The sequence below is a fragment of the Piliocolobus tephrosceles genome, unplaced genomic scaffold (genome assembly GCF_002776525.5).
Source record: "Piliocolobus tephrosceles isolate RC106 unplaced genomic scaffold, ASM277652v3 unscaffolded_20, whole genome shotgun sequence".
NCBI classification, from domain to species: Eukaryota; Metazoa; Chordata; class Mammalia; order Primates; family Cercopithecidae; genus Piliocolobus; species Piliocolobus tephrosceles.
In genome coordinates this window covers 2,503,006-2,522,234 of record NW_022302087.1, presented here as the reverse complement: position 1 = coordinate 2,522,234, position 19,229 = coordinate 2,503,006, and the positions used below count along the sequence as shown (strand labels likewise).

Genomic DNA, 19,229 nt, shown 5'->3' with positions numbered 1-19,229 from the left:
TTGGGAGGCTGAGGTGGGTGGATCACTTGAGGTTGGGAGTTTAAGACCAGCCTGACCAACGTGGAGAAACCCCATCTCTACTAAAAATACAAAATTAGCCAGGTGTGGTGGTGCATGCCTGTAATCCCAGCTACTTGGGAGGCTGAGGCAGGAGAATTACTTGAACCCAGAAGGCAGAGGTTGCGGTGAGCCGAGATCATGCCATTGCACTCCAATCTGGGGAACAAGAGCAAAACTCTGTTTCAAAAACCAAATAAAAAAGAAAGAAAGAAACTATACTTCAGCATTCAGAACTTCATCTGGATGACCAATCCAGAAATATGTCATGTAATATCAGAGATTAGAAAAGCAATGCCATCAATGCAGATGAGCTGCCTCTCTTCCATCTGAAGATATCCCTCTGCAACTCTTGACCATGGATCTATGCACTCACTCTATATGCTTGAGGCTATAAGCAAGTCCACTGTAGGTGATGCACATGTCTTCACAAAAATGAACATTTCGTGTTGGGCATTCACCAAACATTCATCAAGGGCCTACTATATTAGAAAACTTATGGAAGCCACATGTAGAAGATACCAAGATGTGTGAGACATTAATTATGATCTAGTGGAGGGTGTAGATTAACATGTAAGGATAAAATTACATAAGACAGAGACTTCCAGGTCCACCAAGATGTATAGTCCCATTCCTTACAGCTGTTTCTTGTTGAAACTTTAACACCCTGGATGTAACGAAACAGACAAGCATAGGGATGCTCTAGAAGATGGAATAAGAAAGCATGCTGGCTAAAGACATTGAGACTTGAGGAATGAGCTGGCAGTAAATTTTCTCTCTGCCTTCCGTATATCTCGGGACACTTTGGAAGCTTTCAACCTGGAATTGCTAATAAGCACAGGGGGAGAAAAACTCTAGAAAAGCCTGTTCCTTCTAGCCAAAGGATCAGTAAAACGAAATTATAACAATAGAAAGGCTTTTTGACAATACCCACCGTACTGCAGCCACACACCAGTGGCCCCACACCACCCCTTGGAAGTAGGCAGTACACGCTGATTCTCCCACCTAAGTAAGTAGCAGCAATCCTATTTTCCTGTTGGGGTAGTGTTGGCAGTACCAAGCAAGCAGCTGACTTCCAAGTTCCACTGGGGAAAGGAGACAGTGCTTTAATTCCTCTGCCAGGATGTGTCAGTGTGGTCCAGCTGAAAGCTGAACCTCTACTGCTACCCAGCACCAAGGTTACTTAATCCAGTCTGAGACAAAGCTAGTCAATACTAGCTTCATCCCTACTCCCTCTCACTAGGAATTAAGACTTCACCCTTGGGGCTAGTTGGCATTCCCTTTTACCCCCTTCCCTCAGCTGGTGCCAGAAAGGCACAACAGGGAGCTGAACTTCTGCCTCCACCCTACAGCAACAAAGTACTGCAAGTCAGTCCTTTGCTTACTCCTTTCCTAATGTCAGCAGGGCCCAGCAAGGAGCTGATCTTATTTTCTACTTGGAGGCAAAAAGGCAGTGTGAGCTCGTGCTCCACTTTCATGGGAAGGTGTTAGTTGGGCTGGGAGGGGAGCTGAACTTGTACACTCTCATCTGCATTGAGGCAGCATGAGTCAGTGCCCACTTTTCCTGGGGTGCATTTGGTAGAGCTCGGTGCAAAGCCATGCATACACACCTCCTTGGCTTTTACATTATATCTCAACAGGACACTGCCTGCTAAAAATAGGAAGATTAAATAGAACCCAGAGTCTCATAATATTCAAAATATCTAGGCTACATTAGAAAACATAGATCATACGAAGAACCAGGAAATTAAGACAAGAAAGACAAAAGACCAACAAATGACAATATTAATATTATTCAGATATTTGAATTATCTGACAAAGATTTTAAAGCAACTATCATAAAAATGCTTCAACAAAATTGAATAATCTTGAAACAAATGAAAACCTAGAATATCTCAGGAAGGAAATAAGTTTTAATAAAGAATGGAAATTATATACTAGAAAATACAGTAATTGAAATTAGAACTTGCTGCATATAATCACTAGTAAAGTGGAGATGACAGAGGATTGAATCAGTGAACTTGGGGACAGATGAATAGAATGAACTCAATCTAAAGAAAAAAGAGAAAATAGACTGGGGGGAGAACAAAGAGTCTAAAGGACCTTTGAGCCAATAACAAAAGAGCTAAAATACTTGTCACTGGAATTTCAAAAAGAGAGCAGAATGAGAGAGAGACTGAAAAAGTATTCAAAGAAATACTGAAAATTTCCTAAATTTGATGGAATTTATAAATTTACAAATTCAAAAACTAAGTGAACCCCAAATAGCAAAAACTCAAGTCCATGCTAAGACACATCATAACTTAACTTCTGAAAACAAAAGACAGAAAAGACTTGAAAACAGGCAGAGAAAAACATTACTTATGAGAACAGTAATTTGAATGACAACAGATTTTTCATTTGAAACCATGAAGGCCAGAAAGAAGGGGCAGTTTATTCAATTACCGAAAGAAAAGAGCAGAACCATGAATCCTGTATTTAGCAAAAATATTGTGTAGGAATAGAAGGAAATAAAAATAGTCTCAGACGATGGAAAATTATAAGAATTTATTGCTAGCAAATTCACATAGCCTACCATTAAAGAATGGCTATAGGAAGGTCTCTAAACTTTAAAAATATATATATAGTAGAAGCTTGAAACTTCAGAAAGGAAAGAAGACCATCAGAATGAGTAAAGAGTAAGATAAATAATAAGTTTCCTACTGTTTATTAATTTCTTAAACCATATTTGATGGTTGAAGCAAAAATTGTATCTCATGGAATTCTATGTAGAAGACACACAACAATATATTCAAAAAGTGAGGAGGGTAAAGGGACCTAAATGAGAATAAAGCTAAGGATATATCATGCAGACATTTATGAAAAAAAGTAAGAGTGGCTATATTAAAATCAGATTAAATGGATTTCAGAAGAAAGAAGAGTGTTGGACACAAAGAGGGACATTACCTAATGATAAAAGGATCAGTCCACAAGAACCTCAAGGTATATGTACGAAAAACAGCCTCAAAATACATGAAGTAAAACCTGATAGAACTGAAAGAAGAAATGGAAAACTTTACCATTATAATTGAACACTTCAAACTCCACTCTCAATTTATAGTACTACTAAACAGAAAATCAGCAAGGATATAGAAGACCTCAATAACCACCATCAACCAGCAGGACCTAATTGATATTTATAGAACACCCCAGATAACAGTAGAATACACATACTTTCAAGTGACCACAGGATGTATCTACCAAGATAGACAATATTTTGGGCCATAAAACAAACCTCAACAACAAATTTAAGAGTTGAAATCATACAAAGCATGTTCTCAGGTCACAATGGAGTCAAATTAGACATCAACAGGGAGATACCAAGAAACCTCCAAAGGCCTGGAAACTACGCAACCCATGTCTAAATAATCCATGGGTCAAAGAAGAGATCTCAAGAGAAACAAAATACATTGAATTTATATGAAAATACAGTATGTCAAAATTTGTGCCACACAGCTGAGGCAGTGCTGAGAAGGTTATAACACTAAATATACACATTAGAAAGAGAAAAGTCTTTAGTGGATAATCCAAGCTCTCACTTCAAGATCTCAGCAAAAGAAAACCAAAATAGACTCAAAGCTTGCAGGAGGAAATAAATTACAAAGATTAGAAATAATGGAAGCAGGATGCAGTGGTGCACACCTGTAGTCCCAGCTACTTGAGAGGCTGAGATGGGAGGATTGCTTGAACCCAGGAGTTACAGTTCAGCATGGACAACATAGCAAGGCTCCATTTCAAAAAAAAAAAAAAAGAAAGAAACTAAGAAAGACTGAGTTGGAAAAAGAAAAATAGTAAAGAAAATCCATGAAACAAAAAGCTGTATCTTTGAAAAGGTCAATAAAATTGACAAACCTCTAGCAAGATTGACAACATAAAAGACATAAATTACTACCATCCAGAATGAAACAGTGATATCACTGCAAATACTACAAACACTGCAGACATCAGAGAATTATGCTGAATGAAAAAAGCCAGTTCCAAAAGCTTATATATGTTTCTATTTGCTGAACGTTCTTGAAACAACAAAATTATAAAAATGGAAAACAGATTCGTGGTTCCAAGGTTATAAGAAGGGGATGAGAGTGGAAGGGAAGTGGTTGTGGCTTTAAAAGGGCAAAATGAAAGATCCCTGTGGTGATAGAACGGTTCAGTATCTCGACTGTATCACCATCAATATTCTGGTTAGGGTATTATACATTAGTTTTGCAAGATTTTACCATTGGGAGAAATCGGGGAAAGGATTCATGGGTTCTTTGTGTATTATTTCTTGTACCTGCATGTGAACTTACAATTATCTCAAAATAAAAAGTTTAACTGTTTTAAAAAATAATGAATAACTGTCAAACAAGAGTATACTTAGTGGAAGTTTTATAGGGTAGAGAGAATACTTTTGATTGTTGTGATCAGGAACTTCTTTCAGTGAAGAACTTTATTAAAGACACAGTGCTGAACCTAGGCATTGAAGGTTAGGTGGGATGAGATGGAAGAAAAGACAGGGCATCAAGGCAGAATGGACATAATGACTACTCTGTGTTCTCAGATAAGCTTTTGAACGTTTTCTTCGTTTAATTCATCTGAACATTGCCCAAGAGTATGTGATAAAATATAAATATTCCTTAATTGTAAATGTTGGCTTTTTTCATCTTAGAATATGGAGATTAGAAAGCAAAAATAGTGTGGGTTTTTTTGGCCTAATTCAATTTAATGTGTGCAGTAAATGTTTGGCAAATATTTGTTGATGATAGTTGAAGTGTTAACAGAAAATTTTATAGAAGTGACTTTGGATAAACTGCAATAAGCAGTTAATCATGTCAAGAAACTGCTGTCAACAGTCTGTAATAAAACTTGATAATCAGCTAGAGTTAACTTGAGAACTTTAGATTTTTTATAAAGAAAATCTAGTAATTTCATCCTGTTATATTAAACATGAGAAAAAGACTGAGAAGTTAAGACTGCCTGAACATATGTAGCTGGTTCTTATCTGAGCTGGATAGTAAGAACTATGCCTACCTTATCCTCTATTATTTAAGAGTCTAGGTGTTCTGAATTCCCCACTAGTTATGTCAACTATTATTGCCAACTCTAAACTAGAGTTGGGTAGAATATTGAAGTAATGGAAGTATACAAAGGCAAACGAGATATCAGTCTTACAAATTTTAACTGCTTTTCAACTCTGTCAACATATTCCTATATATTACACTAACGAAGCTTGTATTTCTTAATATTTCACTTGAGAACATGACCTCTTTTGTACAGAAAGAGACCTGGTTTCTTTTCACTGCATTCTCAGACCAACAGAGCATTAACTATAAGTCTCTAAGTCTTCTAAGAAGCTTAGAGTAAAGGTGAATGGGTAGTCTCTGAAATCTAGTAGTGAGCAGTCCATCCAACATTAAAGTCGTCATTTCAAAGACTTATTATTCCAATAATTTATATTAACCAAAATTCTTCTATTTATCCCGAGTTTAAATATATTAGAGACTTAAAGAGAAATGTGCTTTTATTATAAATCTTTTCATATTGAAGTTAATTACTAGGTTTATGTAAAAGCTTGGTTGTGAAAAGAAATACAGCAGCATAAGGGAGGAACATCAGAAACGGTATGTGAACATATGTCAACCAAAAAGTATTTGTGTTTCTCTTAGTTTCTTACATATTAATTTTGAAGCTGATCACAGGCTATAGATTCTGATTTATACAAAATTTTTACCCATTCTTTCCATGATAAGATCATGTGAGTGACCCCCAGGTGATAATTCATAGTTTTAATTAAAATTTGCATTTATACATAGCCTCATCACTTCAATATTTAAGGTTTGATTTCCTTTAGACCTTAAATCTTTCATAATTTGCATGACTTGATATAATACCACTTTAAGGAACCTTAAAGTTCTCAATCTCACAACAAGCTTAGAAAATGAGAAGATACCATCTCTTGTTTTTTTTTTTTTTTTTTTTGAGACAGAGTCTCGCTCTGTCGCCCGGGCTGGAGTGCAGTGGCCGGATCTCAGCTCACTGCAAGCTCCGCCCCCCGGGTTCACGCCATTCTCCTGCCTCAGCCTCCCTAGTAGCTGGGACTACAGGCGCCCGCCAACTCGCCTGGCTAGTTTTTTTTTGTATTTTTTAGTAGAGACGGGGTTTCACCGTATTAGCCAGGATGGTCTCAATCTCCTGACCTCGTGATCCGCCCGTCTCGGCCTCCCAAAGTGCTGGGATTACAGGCCATCTCTTGTTTTCTAGTAGGTAAGCTGAGCATGAAGAGCTAAAGACATTTTGCCAAGTCACTGTGCTTGGGATGCAAGATAACACTTCTCTTTTGCTTTCTAATTTACTGAATTAGAACTTAATTCCCCTCTCTTTGGGAAGTCAGTAAATCAGACATCAGAAACAAGATACATTTTAAAAGGACCAGTTCTAGGAGTTCAGTTGTATTCAGGCTCAAGATTTGTGGCACCAAATGGACATACTTTGTCTCCTCCACAGCTGTAGTTAGAGCTGTTCTGACTGTGTTAACGACAAATAATTTCTAACATCTTTTGACTTTCTTGCTTGTTTGCGTAGATTACAGCGTCAAATCCATGCTAAAGATAATGAAATCAAGAACCTTAAAGAGCAACTTTCTATGAAAAGGTACAAATTTAGCTTTATCTTTGGGTGCACTCTCTCTGAAACTGTATTTCACTCAACACTTTCTGACTGGCATATCGATGTTACTTATCTTTCAAACTGGCATACTTTTGAGACTGATATTGAACAGTATTAATAATACACTGGGACAAAAGGTGTAAACTGGGAGTATCTTAGGCAAGTAGGGAGGTATGGTCGCTTTAGCTTTGACTCTAGAAAACTGCTAGAAGAATCTGTATCAGCAGCGGTACAGTCCCAGAACAAACTACTGCCAGAGACTAGACCTTAAGAGTTATCCCAATCAATACTATTAGATGTGGCTGCTTTATGAAACTGGCCAAGTTTTATTCTTATTCATCTATTTTGCCTGTGGGTAATTTTTAAAATAATAACTTTTTGAAATCCATTTCATATAGCATAAAATTATCTCTGTTAAAATATACAATTTGTTGATTTAGAATATTCACAGAGGTTTACAGTCATCACCACTATTTATTTCCAGAACATTTTTGTCACCCCAAAAAAGAAGCCCATTAGATGTCATTCCCTATTCTCCCCTCCTCTAGCTTCTGGCAACCACTAATTTATTTTCTGTCTGTGTGGATTTGCCTCTTTTGAACATTTCATATAAATTGGATCACATAATATGTAGCCTCTTGTGAGTAACATTTTTCACTTAACATATTTTCAAAATTCATCCATGTTGTAGCATGTATCATTACTCATACCTTTTTATGGATAAATAATATTCCATTCCTTGGCTATATCTTATCTTATTTTTCATCAGTTGATGGACATTTGGCTTGTTTCCATTGTTTGGCTATTATGAATACTGTTATCAATACTTACATACAGATTTGTGAACATGTTTTTGTATTTCTTGGGTATGTACCAAGGAGTAGAATTGCTTGGTGATCAGTAAACTTTATGTTTAACTTTTTGAGGAATTGCCAAACTGTTTTCCAAGTAGCTGCACCATTTTATAATCCTATAAACAGTGTATGAGGGTTTCAGTTTCTCCACATTCTGATCAACATTTCTTACACATGTTAGATTACATCTTTATTTTACCCATTGTATTATGTGTGAAATAGTATATAAATGTGGTTTTGATTTGCATTTTCCCACTGATTAATTATGTTGAGCATCTTTTCATGTGCTTATTGACCAGTTATGTATCTTCTTGGAGAAATGTCTATTCAAATCCTTTGCCCATTTAAAAAATTAGATTGTCTTTTTATTGTTGAGTTTTAAGAGTTCTTGTCCCTTATCAAGAATTGCAAATTTTTTTCTTTTAGGCAAATTTTACATGATATTTAATGGTATAATAATTAATTCCTTTTGTGTTAATATATCTGCTTGAATATTTTATTTTTTTCTCCTCAAAAAAGTCTAACCTTAGTGATATTTATAATATACTGTTACCAAGTTTCTCATCAATGTTTGTTAGGTCCTCAAGTATCCAAGTGTTTCTAATAATAAAACCTCAAGGACGGCCTTTGTGACAGTCTCTATTATAATGCTGTATTTTCAATTAATTGTTTTCATTAAATTTAGAATTTGGTTTGTATGTTTATAGAATTCTGGGACTCAAATGTAAGAAACTGAGATGGGATAGAAAAAAAAGGAACCTCATAGGTAACCATTTCCCTAATGTCCTTCATAAACAATGTCTTTACCATCATCTCAAACTATAGGGTTTGCTTTCATTCAAAAATGTTGAATGTGAGCACTGAAATAACCAGTCAAATATTTTAATGCAGTGACTTCACTTAATGATAGGTATAATAAAAACCTGTGTGGTTACTATCGTTGAGCTACAAAAAAGCTTATAGAAATTTTATGTAGAACTTATTAATCAAGATAATAGCTAACATTTATTTGGTGCTTATTATATGCCAAACACAAAGTGCTTTATATTATCTGAATTAGTTTTCACAACAGCTCTTTAAGGTAAGTAGTACCATTTTTTCCATTTTCCTGATTTTTACATGTGAGGAAACTGAGGTATAGAGAAATTAAATAGCTTGCTGTCTTAGGTTGAACTGTTCTATCAAAGTACCATTGATTGGGTGGCTTATAAAAATAGAATTGTATCTCTCACAGTTCTGGAAGCTGGGAAGTCCAAGATCAAGGTATCAGCCTATTTGGTATCTGGTGAGGATCCACTTCCTCATAGACAGCCGTCTTCCCACTGTAACTTCACATAGCAGAAGGCAGGCAAGGGAGCTCTCTCAAGCCTTTTTTAAAAGGGCATTAATTCCATTCGTTAGAGTTCTGCCCTCATGACTGATCATCTCCCAAAGACACCACCTCCTAATACCATCACTTTGGGGGTTAAGATTCTACATATGAGTTTTGGGGGTACACAAACATTCAATTCATTGCACTTGCCCAGGGGTTTTACTTTTAATAAGTTATGAAGCTAAGATTCATCCTCAGACAACTTGATTTCAGAGCCAAGTTTTGAATCATAACCTCTACCCTGATAGCTTTAAAACTTCTATACTCTTGATAGTAAAGAATAACAGTAGGGATTGAACAATATCCTCTCTTGTTTCTATGTGCTATATATACTTCTCCAAGAAATAAGTTCCTACTGATTGTATAACTTATCTTTTTTCCTCCTGAATTAGATGAAAAAGGCTGTGCTTGATGTAATATTGCAGAGTCTTTAATGATCATGTATTTCAGATCTCAGTGGGAAGTGGAAAAACATAATCTGGAAAGCACAATGAAAACATACATAAGCAAACTGAATGCAGAAACTAGCAGAGCTTTAACAGCGGAGGTAAAAACAAAACAAAACGGGGACAGGGGTATGGGGTGAGGGGAAAAGTTTTACTTGTATACCATCATACTAAAGAATTTTTAAAAGATTGTTTTTTGTATAAACAGAAATAAGACACCTTAGTATCAGCCAGGAAAATACAGCTCAAAGTCTTGTGCTTTTTTGACTCATTGGCATATCATGTGTGAATACTACAGTTTTGATGATCTTATGTTGTTTTCCCCCAATGACTTGAAGAAATTGGTCTATTACAGTATGTATAGCAAGACATCTTGGGGAAATTCTCATGAAGCCAAGTCACTAAGCCAAACTTCTAATAATAACATTTTATTGCTGCCACAATATCTTCTTTGTTTGCTACTTCCGATATAGATCTTACAAAAATACATACATATCATACACATGAATATGAAAAACCCAACTTTTCAGACTGTAGTAAAGTTACCCAAATTTTTCTAAGTTAGAACACCACACAACCAGGGTCTCTCAAAAGAAATATGATTGTATATGTGTATGTAATTTTTATATATACATAACAAAACTTGATACACAATAAGATTCACATTTTTGGAGAGCTCACTGACATTAAAAGCACTACAAACCTTCCACCTCTGTCATGGGTAAGCTTTATTCTCTAGCAGAGTACTTGGGATCCTGGAAGTCAGCAACCAAGAAGTAGTATCTGAACCAAAAATCCATGAAGAATACTGTTGGGATATTAGCTTTAACAAAAGAAAAAGTTCAGATTACTTTAAAAGCTCAAGTTTGTATACAGTGTTTTTTATTGTTTTTAATCAGTAAGTTTCTTTGTGCTTCTATTATTAATTTTAGAAAGAAAGAACTTTCTAATACTTAATACTGTCCAACAGTGTATTTTAGTGAATACTGAGTGTTTAGTAGTAAAAAACAGAAGCTAAATGAATACAAGTAGTGATATGGAAAGGATTCCTGCTGTGGGAGAGACACTGAACTACGTAATCTCCCAAGCCCATTTGTATCTTTCTGTATGATCTTATTATTACCTCTTCATCAGTGACCAAAAAAATAGATAGCAGGAGTGTTCTCAAACTACTGCATGTTAGAATTACCAGACAGCTTTTAAAAATGCCAATGCCCAAGCTATACTCAGTATCAATCAGATTAGAATATCTGGGACAAAGGCATCATTTTTGAAAGTTTCTGAGATGATTCCAGTATGAGTGCACATTTGAAAAGACGTGCTCTAGAATGTTTACCAACCTAGTAACCATTAAATAAGGAAATTAGAATTGCATGGGTGGCATTGATTTAAAAGCTTTTGTGATGTATCTTGAATGGTCAAGGAACCTAGATGCTATTGGAAGAAATTGAGAAATAGCTTTAAATTTACTTGAGATGATTGAGAAGAGAATGTTCCTTTACAAGCACACCTTCAACTTCTTTCTCTTTCTCTCAAAAACCTGTAGGTGTATTTCTTACAGTGTCGTAGGGATTTTGGGTTGCTTCATCTAGAGCAGACTGAAAAGGAATGTCTCAATCAGCTTGCCAGGGTGACTCACATGGCAGCAAGGTAATCTTTCCCTCTTCCTTAATGCATATTAATTTTAGAGATGTTAGCAATTGTCTCCACAGTTGAATGTAATCTGTGATATGTTTTACATATGTGACATCGGAGTTCTTAAAGAAGCTCTTGTGGGTTCTTTTGTTTTGTTTTGTTTTGTTTCGTTTTTTCCCCCCTGAAATTCCTTTTACCAGAAGCTGTTGTTGTTGTTGTTGTTGTTAAACCTCAAAAGTCTTTTAGTTACTTTGATGCTTGTACTTGGCTGCTTCTGCTGAAGCACTGAGAAGTCTACTGAGTACTATGTACAATAGTAGCTGCTGAAAGATTTTTTCCCTTTCTCTGTAGTGAAGTAGATCGAAAGTCTCAGAGACATACATGAACACCAGATACTTATGAAACAAGGTAGATTCTAATTGGAAGAGTTTTTTTCTAATTGTTTTCCTTTATAATACCTGATTTTAAACACGTAGGGAATATGTTGAGGGAAACATCAGTGTTAACACCTAAATCCTATGTTAAGGGTACTCTTCTGCTATGCTTTTATAGTAATTATAGAGTAATTTTCAAATATTGAACAGGTTGCATGAAACTCTCCTTGAATGTATAATTTCATGGGGTACACCAAACTTAAAGAATTAATTAAATTAGAATCTCTGGGACCCAGGCATCATTATTTTAAAATGATTATTATTTTAATAATCAGCATTGTTCTTTCATTCTAAAGAATCAGTCTTTGATGTTTCACAAGATTATCAGGATATACTGATGTGCACTCAGGGAAGTACTGTTGTAAATGATCTATTTTTGCTTGCTAGAAGCAGAAAGAGGGCTCTATACATTAGGATATTATGGAACTTCTTTGTATGAGATTATCCTAGTGATAACTTGTTCAGCTCTTATAAAATTGTTGGGCTGGGTGATACTGGCGTGGGATGTTATAACGGATAAAACCTTTTAAAAGGCCATATGAAATATTTTTTCTAGAGATAATAGACCCTAACGACTTCAAAGTTGTTCCTACCTTTGTTAAGTCATTTGGTAGGCATGAGTTGATAAAACTATTGTTTGTGCAATTTGTGTACTGTATAAAGGCAGCAACCTCATTTACCCTCATAGAGAGGGTATTTCTAATTTATCCTCCCAGAGACAGTATCTTTTTCTAATTTGCAAAGGAGCCATATAGGCCAACCATGGCTTTTTCATGTCAGAGTTAATGTGAAGATAGTCTAAAACTTGCTTCCAACATGGGTCAACATTTTAGAGAACACCACTGTATTAGATTACTAAGGCTTTCCTGCTTCATTGGAAAGATTCCTTACAAAGGTTTTATAATATGTACTAAAAATATATCATCAAGATAGAAAAAAAAACTTGTTCTGGAAGCATCAATTATATTTGCTCTTGAAAAATGAATTTTTTTATTACTGTTTTTGTTATTTTTAGTAACACACCTGTCCATACCTCTTTATTCCCATTTGAAGTAATTGTTGGTGATGGGGGTAGTTTTGTTTTTTGTTGACATATATGCTAGAAAGCATGATAGACATATTTGGAAACCTCAGTGTTATAAATAGAAAGAACTTTCTTTTGTGTCTCCTTTTCTACAACAGCAACCTAGAATCACTTCAATTAAAGGCTGCGGTAGACAGTTGGAATGCCATTGTGGCAGATGTTAGAAACAAGATTGCATTCCTCAGGGTAAGTCCTGAAGTATATTTAGAGAAAATTGGCTTAATGTTATAGATGGTGTAAAGTTAGAAAACATATTAGTAGAAAAAATTAAGGAAGAACATATTTTCCATTTTAGTTATTAAAGTTTATGCCTTCACTTTGAGATTACTTCCTTGTGGTTGGTTGTAGATAACATCCTAGATTCACACATGTAGTCTTTTATATCCTTAGTCAAGAAAATAATAAACTCAAAAATTGTGCCCTCACACACACCTAGCTTTCCTAGAATTTCAAAGCTAACAGTGCCCCAATCAAAACTAAATGTTTTGGCCAGGCACAGTGGCTCATGCCTGTAATCCCAGCATTTTGGGAGCCAAGGTGAGAGAATCACTTGAGCCAGGTGCTCAAGGCTGTGGTGAGCTATGATCATGCCACTGCACTACAGCCTGGACTACAGAGTGAGACTCTGTCTCTAAAAGAAAATTTGGAATAAAAGCTAAATGTTTTAATGCAGTCTGAGTAATAATGTGTTTACAGAATTAAAAGGAAAATTAAGTAGGCCTGTATTTGTTTTCAGTCTAACTTTTTATGTAATTATTCCATAATGCAAAATCGTAAATTCCTAAGTACTGGTGTAAGACCATGCTACAGATAATCTAAAGAGATAATCCACTGATTATTTATTAATTGATTTTATTTTAGAATCTTTTTATATTTATATACTAAGGTCGATATATAATATTGATTTTTTTTGTGATTTCACAACACTGTCAGCAAAAAAAAACAAAAAAACAAAAAAACCTTGCCATTCAATTGTGAAGTGCCAAAAGCAACTGCATATTTGTCCAGCTCCCTTGGGGGTTTTGACTGTTTCTCTCCAAACTCTTTCTTACTCAGTCTTTAGTGATGCTTAGGGTTTCTGTTGGGTTTATTCAAAATTTTGGCCTCAAAAGACCTGCCCCATGTTTTCTTCCAAGCACATGTCCTCCATGCAGAAGTTTCTAAATGTTTTGTTTTATAAGACTTTCTTTCCCAGTTCTTATGGGTTCTTTACAAAATAATGTGGTAAGCAAAAGTGGGGACAATGCCAAAAAATGTTGAAAACGTGTTGATAAACTTCCAGGTGGGAGTTTTTGTTAGAATCCAAGAGAATAAAATGTACATGGAGCTAGAGCAAGCTAGAGTTACAGATTGTGAGATAAACACAATGTAGAATTTAGTAAGTAATCTCTGAAATTTTTCCTTCAGTTTTTAAAGTGAACATTTGCAAGCAGTTTAACTGCTTGTTACAAATACATTTTTTCTTCTATTTTTTAGCCAGTATAATATTTATAGCTTCTTGAATCTTTAGTCTCTTTTTTTATTTATGTCAGTGGTTCCTATTTTAGAGCTGAAAATTTCGGAAACACTGAGGAATTATCACAAGGATCTGTGAATTATCTGTGTCTCTGTTTCTTATTAACCAATAATGACTCTTAAAAATACAACTGTTTACATGTGGGGATGGTCTGTAGAATTTTTTTTTTAGTCAGAACCTGTTTTTATATTATTTCTGACAGGTTGGGAACCACTCTTTTACGTTGTATTATTCAAAACTACATCAGATATTCCCATATGCTGTCTCTTTAAAGTTGGTTGTTGTCTAAAGTATTTTTAGTCTTCTTCTACCAGACACAGTACAATGAACAAATAAACAAAGTAAAGCAAGGATTTGCCTTGAGTACCTTGCCTCCAGTCCAGCTTCCTCCTCCACCACCCAGTCCTGAGATACTGGTAAGAAATACAACATTTTGAATAATTGCCCTTTTCATTTTGACAAATGGTAAGGGCTGTGAAACACTGAATATACAGTATGTTTAATGTGTGTTCAAAATGGAATAGGCGCATATTGTGAGTATCAGTTGTAATTAAGACCATACCTTCGAGTCACCAGATGAAATAATTAGATGGGTGAGGCCTGTACAATAGGTTGTATCACTGGATTTTAGTGAAGCATTTGATATACATAGAGTAATATTTTCCCATTCATCGTATTTCACCTACCTTGTGGGAGCTAAATGATGAATACTCAGATCAGAGGTCCCCAACCCCTGGGCCATGGACCAGTGCACAGCAGGAGGTGAGCGGTGGATAAACAAGCAAAACTTTATGTACAGCTGCTCCCCATTGCTCACATTACCATCTGCTCCGCATCCTGTCAGATCAGCTGCAGCACTAGATTCTCACAGGAGTATGAACCATATTGTGAACTATGCATGTCAAGGATCTAGGTTGTATGCTCCTTGTGAGAATCTAATGCCTGATGATCTGTCACTGTCTCCCATCATCCCCAGATGAGACTATCTAGTTGCAGAAAAACAAGCTTGGGGCTCCCACTTATTCTACATTATAGTGAATTATATAATTATTTTATTATATATTACAATGTAATAATACTAGAAATAAAGTGCACAATAAATGTAATGTGCTTGAATTCTCCCAAAACCATCTCTACTCCCCGGTTCATGAAAAAATTATCTTCCATGAAACCAGTCCCTGGTGCCAAAAAGATTGGGGACCACTGCACGAGATGACTGAAACATCTCAATGTAATACCCTGCACAGCTGGACCTCACCTCTGCATTTCTACTTTAGACTTTCTTTTTGTGAAGTTTTATATTCTATTCTACCTTCAACAGCAAGGACAGCTTTCACTTCTGCCCCTTCTCTGCTTGTTGTTAGGGACAAGTGGATCTTAATCAGATAAATTAATCCCCATACTGTATTTTTGGGAAACATAGTACCCTAACTCAGTAAATTCACACAACTGTCCAAAAGACCTTTTAAGAAGGTGTCATTAGATGATAATTTGTATTATTCTAAGAGATCTGGTGGTAGGAAGAGGGGAAAAATGTAAGATATTGGGGGACAGATGGCTTTGATATCACCACTCCTGCTTATAATAGAAATCTAAAAATGTTATTTCTCCTCATGGTTGAGTATAACAAAGAATTTAAAAATTTTATCATTTGTATGGATACTGTTTCAAAAGCAGGATCTATAACTAAAAGAATTATGGGATATACACCATGGGCTTTAGTTCAGAATGATAGTATTGCCTTTTATATTTTTGGTTAATCCAGTTTCTATAGGAACAGTGGATTATGAACATTATTATTCTAGGCTTGGATCATCATCATACCCAACTACTCTGATAAGGAATGTGTTCCAGAGAAATTCCAAAGATTCCCTGTGGTAACACATATTTTTTTGTAGGATATCTAAAAACACTGTACCTTCTGCACATATTCAAAATACTGTCCTTAGATTGTAGTTAAACTCTTCCATGGCTCTTAGCTATAAAATGGGTCCACAGACTGTGAAGCTACATACAGAGCTGTTGTTTGGAGTTTCCTAGAAGCAGACCAGTATAAGCCTTGGCTGTCTGATGCAAGTGATACTCTGTGTCCGACAAACATAGTCAAACCTTGACCTCCAGACCCTCCAGATCTTTTTATCCCTTTGGAGACTTTCTTATGTCTGACGTGTCTTACCCAGGTTTAGTTAAGTACAAAAACCCACTGGCGGTTAGGCTGTGTGGTAATTTATAAACATCCTTTGCTAACATTCTGAGGGGTTCACCTGTATCTTTTGTGCTTCCTAATTAGGGTCATTGCTGTGCTTGATTAAGCTAACAGTTGTGTTAAAGTACAAGCATTGGTGACCACTGAACATTAAAGGAGAGAGTTTGGGAGAAGAGCAGCTAGAAACATTACAGCGCTATTTGCTGTAAACTGAGATGGTACATACAATGGAAGTACACTAATGAGGTCTGGGTTCAGATCCTAACTTTGTGAAGAGCTATGTTGATCTTGGGAAAATCAGCTCTTCTGGACTTTTGCTTTCCCATCAATAAATTAGGAAATTGTACTAGATGATCTGATCACTCAAGTCCCATCTATTTCTGGGATGCTAGTATTCTAAGGAGTGGTCATCAGACTTACGTAGTAGAAAATTCTGTGAAAGTGTGGATTGTTCCCAGTTTAACCCAGTAATTCTATGTGTTTCATTGTATCTTGATTTTTGTAACTTGGCTGTTTAATCCTCAAAGAAGTGTTAGTACCATTAAAAAGATCATGCAACGGTTATTTAAAATACACAAATCAGTAAATATGACACATATCAACAGAAAGAAAGACAAAAACCATATGATCATTTCAATAGATGCAGAAAAAACATTTGACAAAATTCAACGTCACTTTATGATTTAAACGCTCAAAAAATTAGGTAGAGGAGGTACATACCTCAACACAATAAAGGCTATATATGACAAACCCACAGCTAACATTATACTAAATGGGAAGAGGTTAAAAGTGTTTCCTCTGAGATCTGAAACAAGACAAGGATGCCCACTTTATTTCTAATAAAAATAGTACTAGAAATCCTAGCCAGAGCAGTTAGGCAAGAGAAAGAAATAAAAGACATCCAAATTGGAAAGAAGGGAGGCAGATTGTCCCTTTTTTCAAACAAATGATCTTATATATAGAAAATCCCAATGACTCCAGTTAAAAACTCCTAGAACTAACAACTTCGGTAAAGATTCAGGATACAAAATCAACATACAAGAATCAATAGCATTTCTGTTTACTAATAGTGAACAATCTGAAAAAGAAATTAAGAAAATCCGATTTACAATAGCTACAAAAAACAAAGGTACCTGGAAATAAATTTAACCAAGGAGGAGAAAGATCACTACCCTGAAAACTATAAAACATCGATGAAAGAAATTGAGGGCATAAAGAAATGGAAAAATATGTCATATTCATGAATAAGAAGAATTCAAGGAAATGCAAATCAGAATTACTGGATATCACCTCACTTTAGTTATTACAGCTACTGGTACCCCAACAGATATATAGACCAATGGAACAGAACAGAGGCCTCAGAAATAAAGCCACACATCTACAACCATCTCATCTTTAACAAACCTGACAAAAACAAGCAATAGGGAAAAGATTCCCTATTTAATAAATGGTGTTGGGAAAACTGGCTAGCCATATGCAGAAAACTGAAACTGGACCCCTTCCTTACACCTTATACAAAAATCAACTCAAAATGGATTAAAGACTTAAATGTAAGACCTAAAACCCTAAAAACCCTAGAAGAAAACCTGGGCAACACCATTCAGGACATAGGCATGGGCAAAGACTTCATGACTAAAACACCAAAAGCAATGGCAACAAAAGCCAAAACTGACAAGTGGGATCTAATTAAAGAGCTTCTGCACAGCAAATCGGGTAACTCCCACCCCAATACTGCGCTGTAAGCACACCGGCACACCAGGAGAATATATCCCACACCTGGCCGGGAGGGTCCCACGCCCACGGAGCCTCCCTCCTTGCTAACACAGCAGTCTGCGGCAATCTAACCGCAAGGCAGCAGCGAGGCTGGGGGAGGGGCGCCCGCCATTGCTGAGGCTTAAGTAGGTAAACAAAGCTACTGGGAAGCTCGAACTAGGTGGAGCTCACAGCAGCTCAAGGAAGCCTGCCTGTCTCTGTAGACTCCGCCTCTGGGGACACGGCACAGCTAAAGCAGCAGAGGCCTGTGCAGACGCGAACGACTCTGTCTGACAGTGAAGAGAGCAGTGGATCTCCCAACACGGAGGTTGAGATCTGAGAAGGGGCAGACTGCCTGCTCAAGTGGGTCCCTGACCCCTGAGTAGCCTAACTGGGAGACATCCCCCATTAGGGGCAGTCTGACACCCCACACCTCACAGGGTGGAGTACACCCCTGAGAGAAAGCTTCCTAAGCAAGAATCAGACAGGTGCACTCGCTGTTCAGCAATATTCTATCTTCTGCAACCTCTGCTGCTGATACGCAGGCAAACAGGGTCTGGAGTGGACCTCAAGCAATCTCCAACAGACCTATAGCTGAGGGTCCTGACTGTCAGAAGGAAAACTATCAAACAGGAAGGACACCTATACCAAAACCCCATCAGTTCGTCACCATCATCAAAGACCAGAGACAGATAAAACCACAAAGATGGGGAAAAAGCAGGGCAGAAAAGCTGGAAATTCAAAAAATAAGAGCGCATCTCCCCCTGCAAAGGAGCACAGCCCATCGCCAGCAACGGATAAAAGCTGGTCAGAGAATGACTTTGACGAGATTAGAAAAGAAGGCTTCAGTCCATCAAACCTCTCAGAGCTAAAGGAGGAATTACGTGCCCAACGCAAAGAAACTAAAAATCTTGAAAAAAGAGTGGAAGAATTGACAGCTAGACTAATTAATGCACAGAAGGTCATAAACGAAATGACAGAGATGAAAACCATGACACGAGAAATACGTGACAAATGCACAAGCTTCAGTAACCGACTCGATCAACTGGAAGAAAGAGTATCAGCGATTGAGGATCAAATGAATGAAATGAAGCGAGTAGAGAAACCAAAAGAAAAAAGAAGAAAAAGAAATGAACAAAGCCTGCAAGAAGTATGGGATTATGTAAAAAGACCAAATCTACGTCTGATT

General features: G+C 36.5%; 1 protein-coding gene across 5 annotated transcripts in view; it reads left to right on the top strand.

The window, feature by feature from the left end:
• The window catches only part of DZIP3 (DAZ interacting zinc finger protein 3), a 109,277-nt gene that overhangs the window by 74,376 nt on the left and 15,672 nt on the right, over positions 1-19,229 (top strand). For all 5 annotated transcript variants that reach the window (XR_003309924.1, XM_026456830.1, XM_026456828.1 and 2 more), the window contains 5 exons: positions 6,658-6,726; positions 9,418-9,514; positions 10,960-11,063; positions 12,665-12,752; positions 14,397-14,498. Coding sequence is in view for 4 of the 5 variants with exons in the window: in XM_026456830.1 (XP_026312615.1) it covers positions 6,658-6,726; positions 9,418-9,514; positions 10,960-11,063; positions 12,665-12,752; positions 14,397-14,498 (460 nt within the window). In the remaining variant the exon portion in view is untranslated. The remainder of the gene's footprint in view (positions 1-6,657; positions 6,727-9,417; positions 9,515-10,959; positions 11,064-12,664; positions 12,753-14,396; positions 14,499-19,229) is intronic.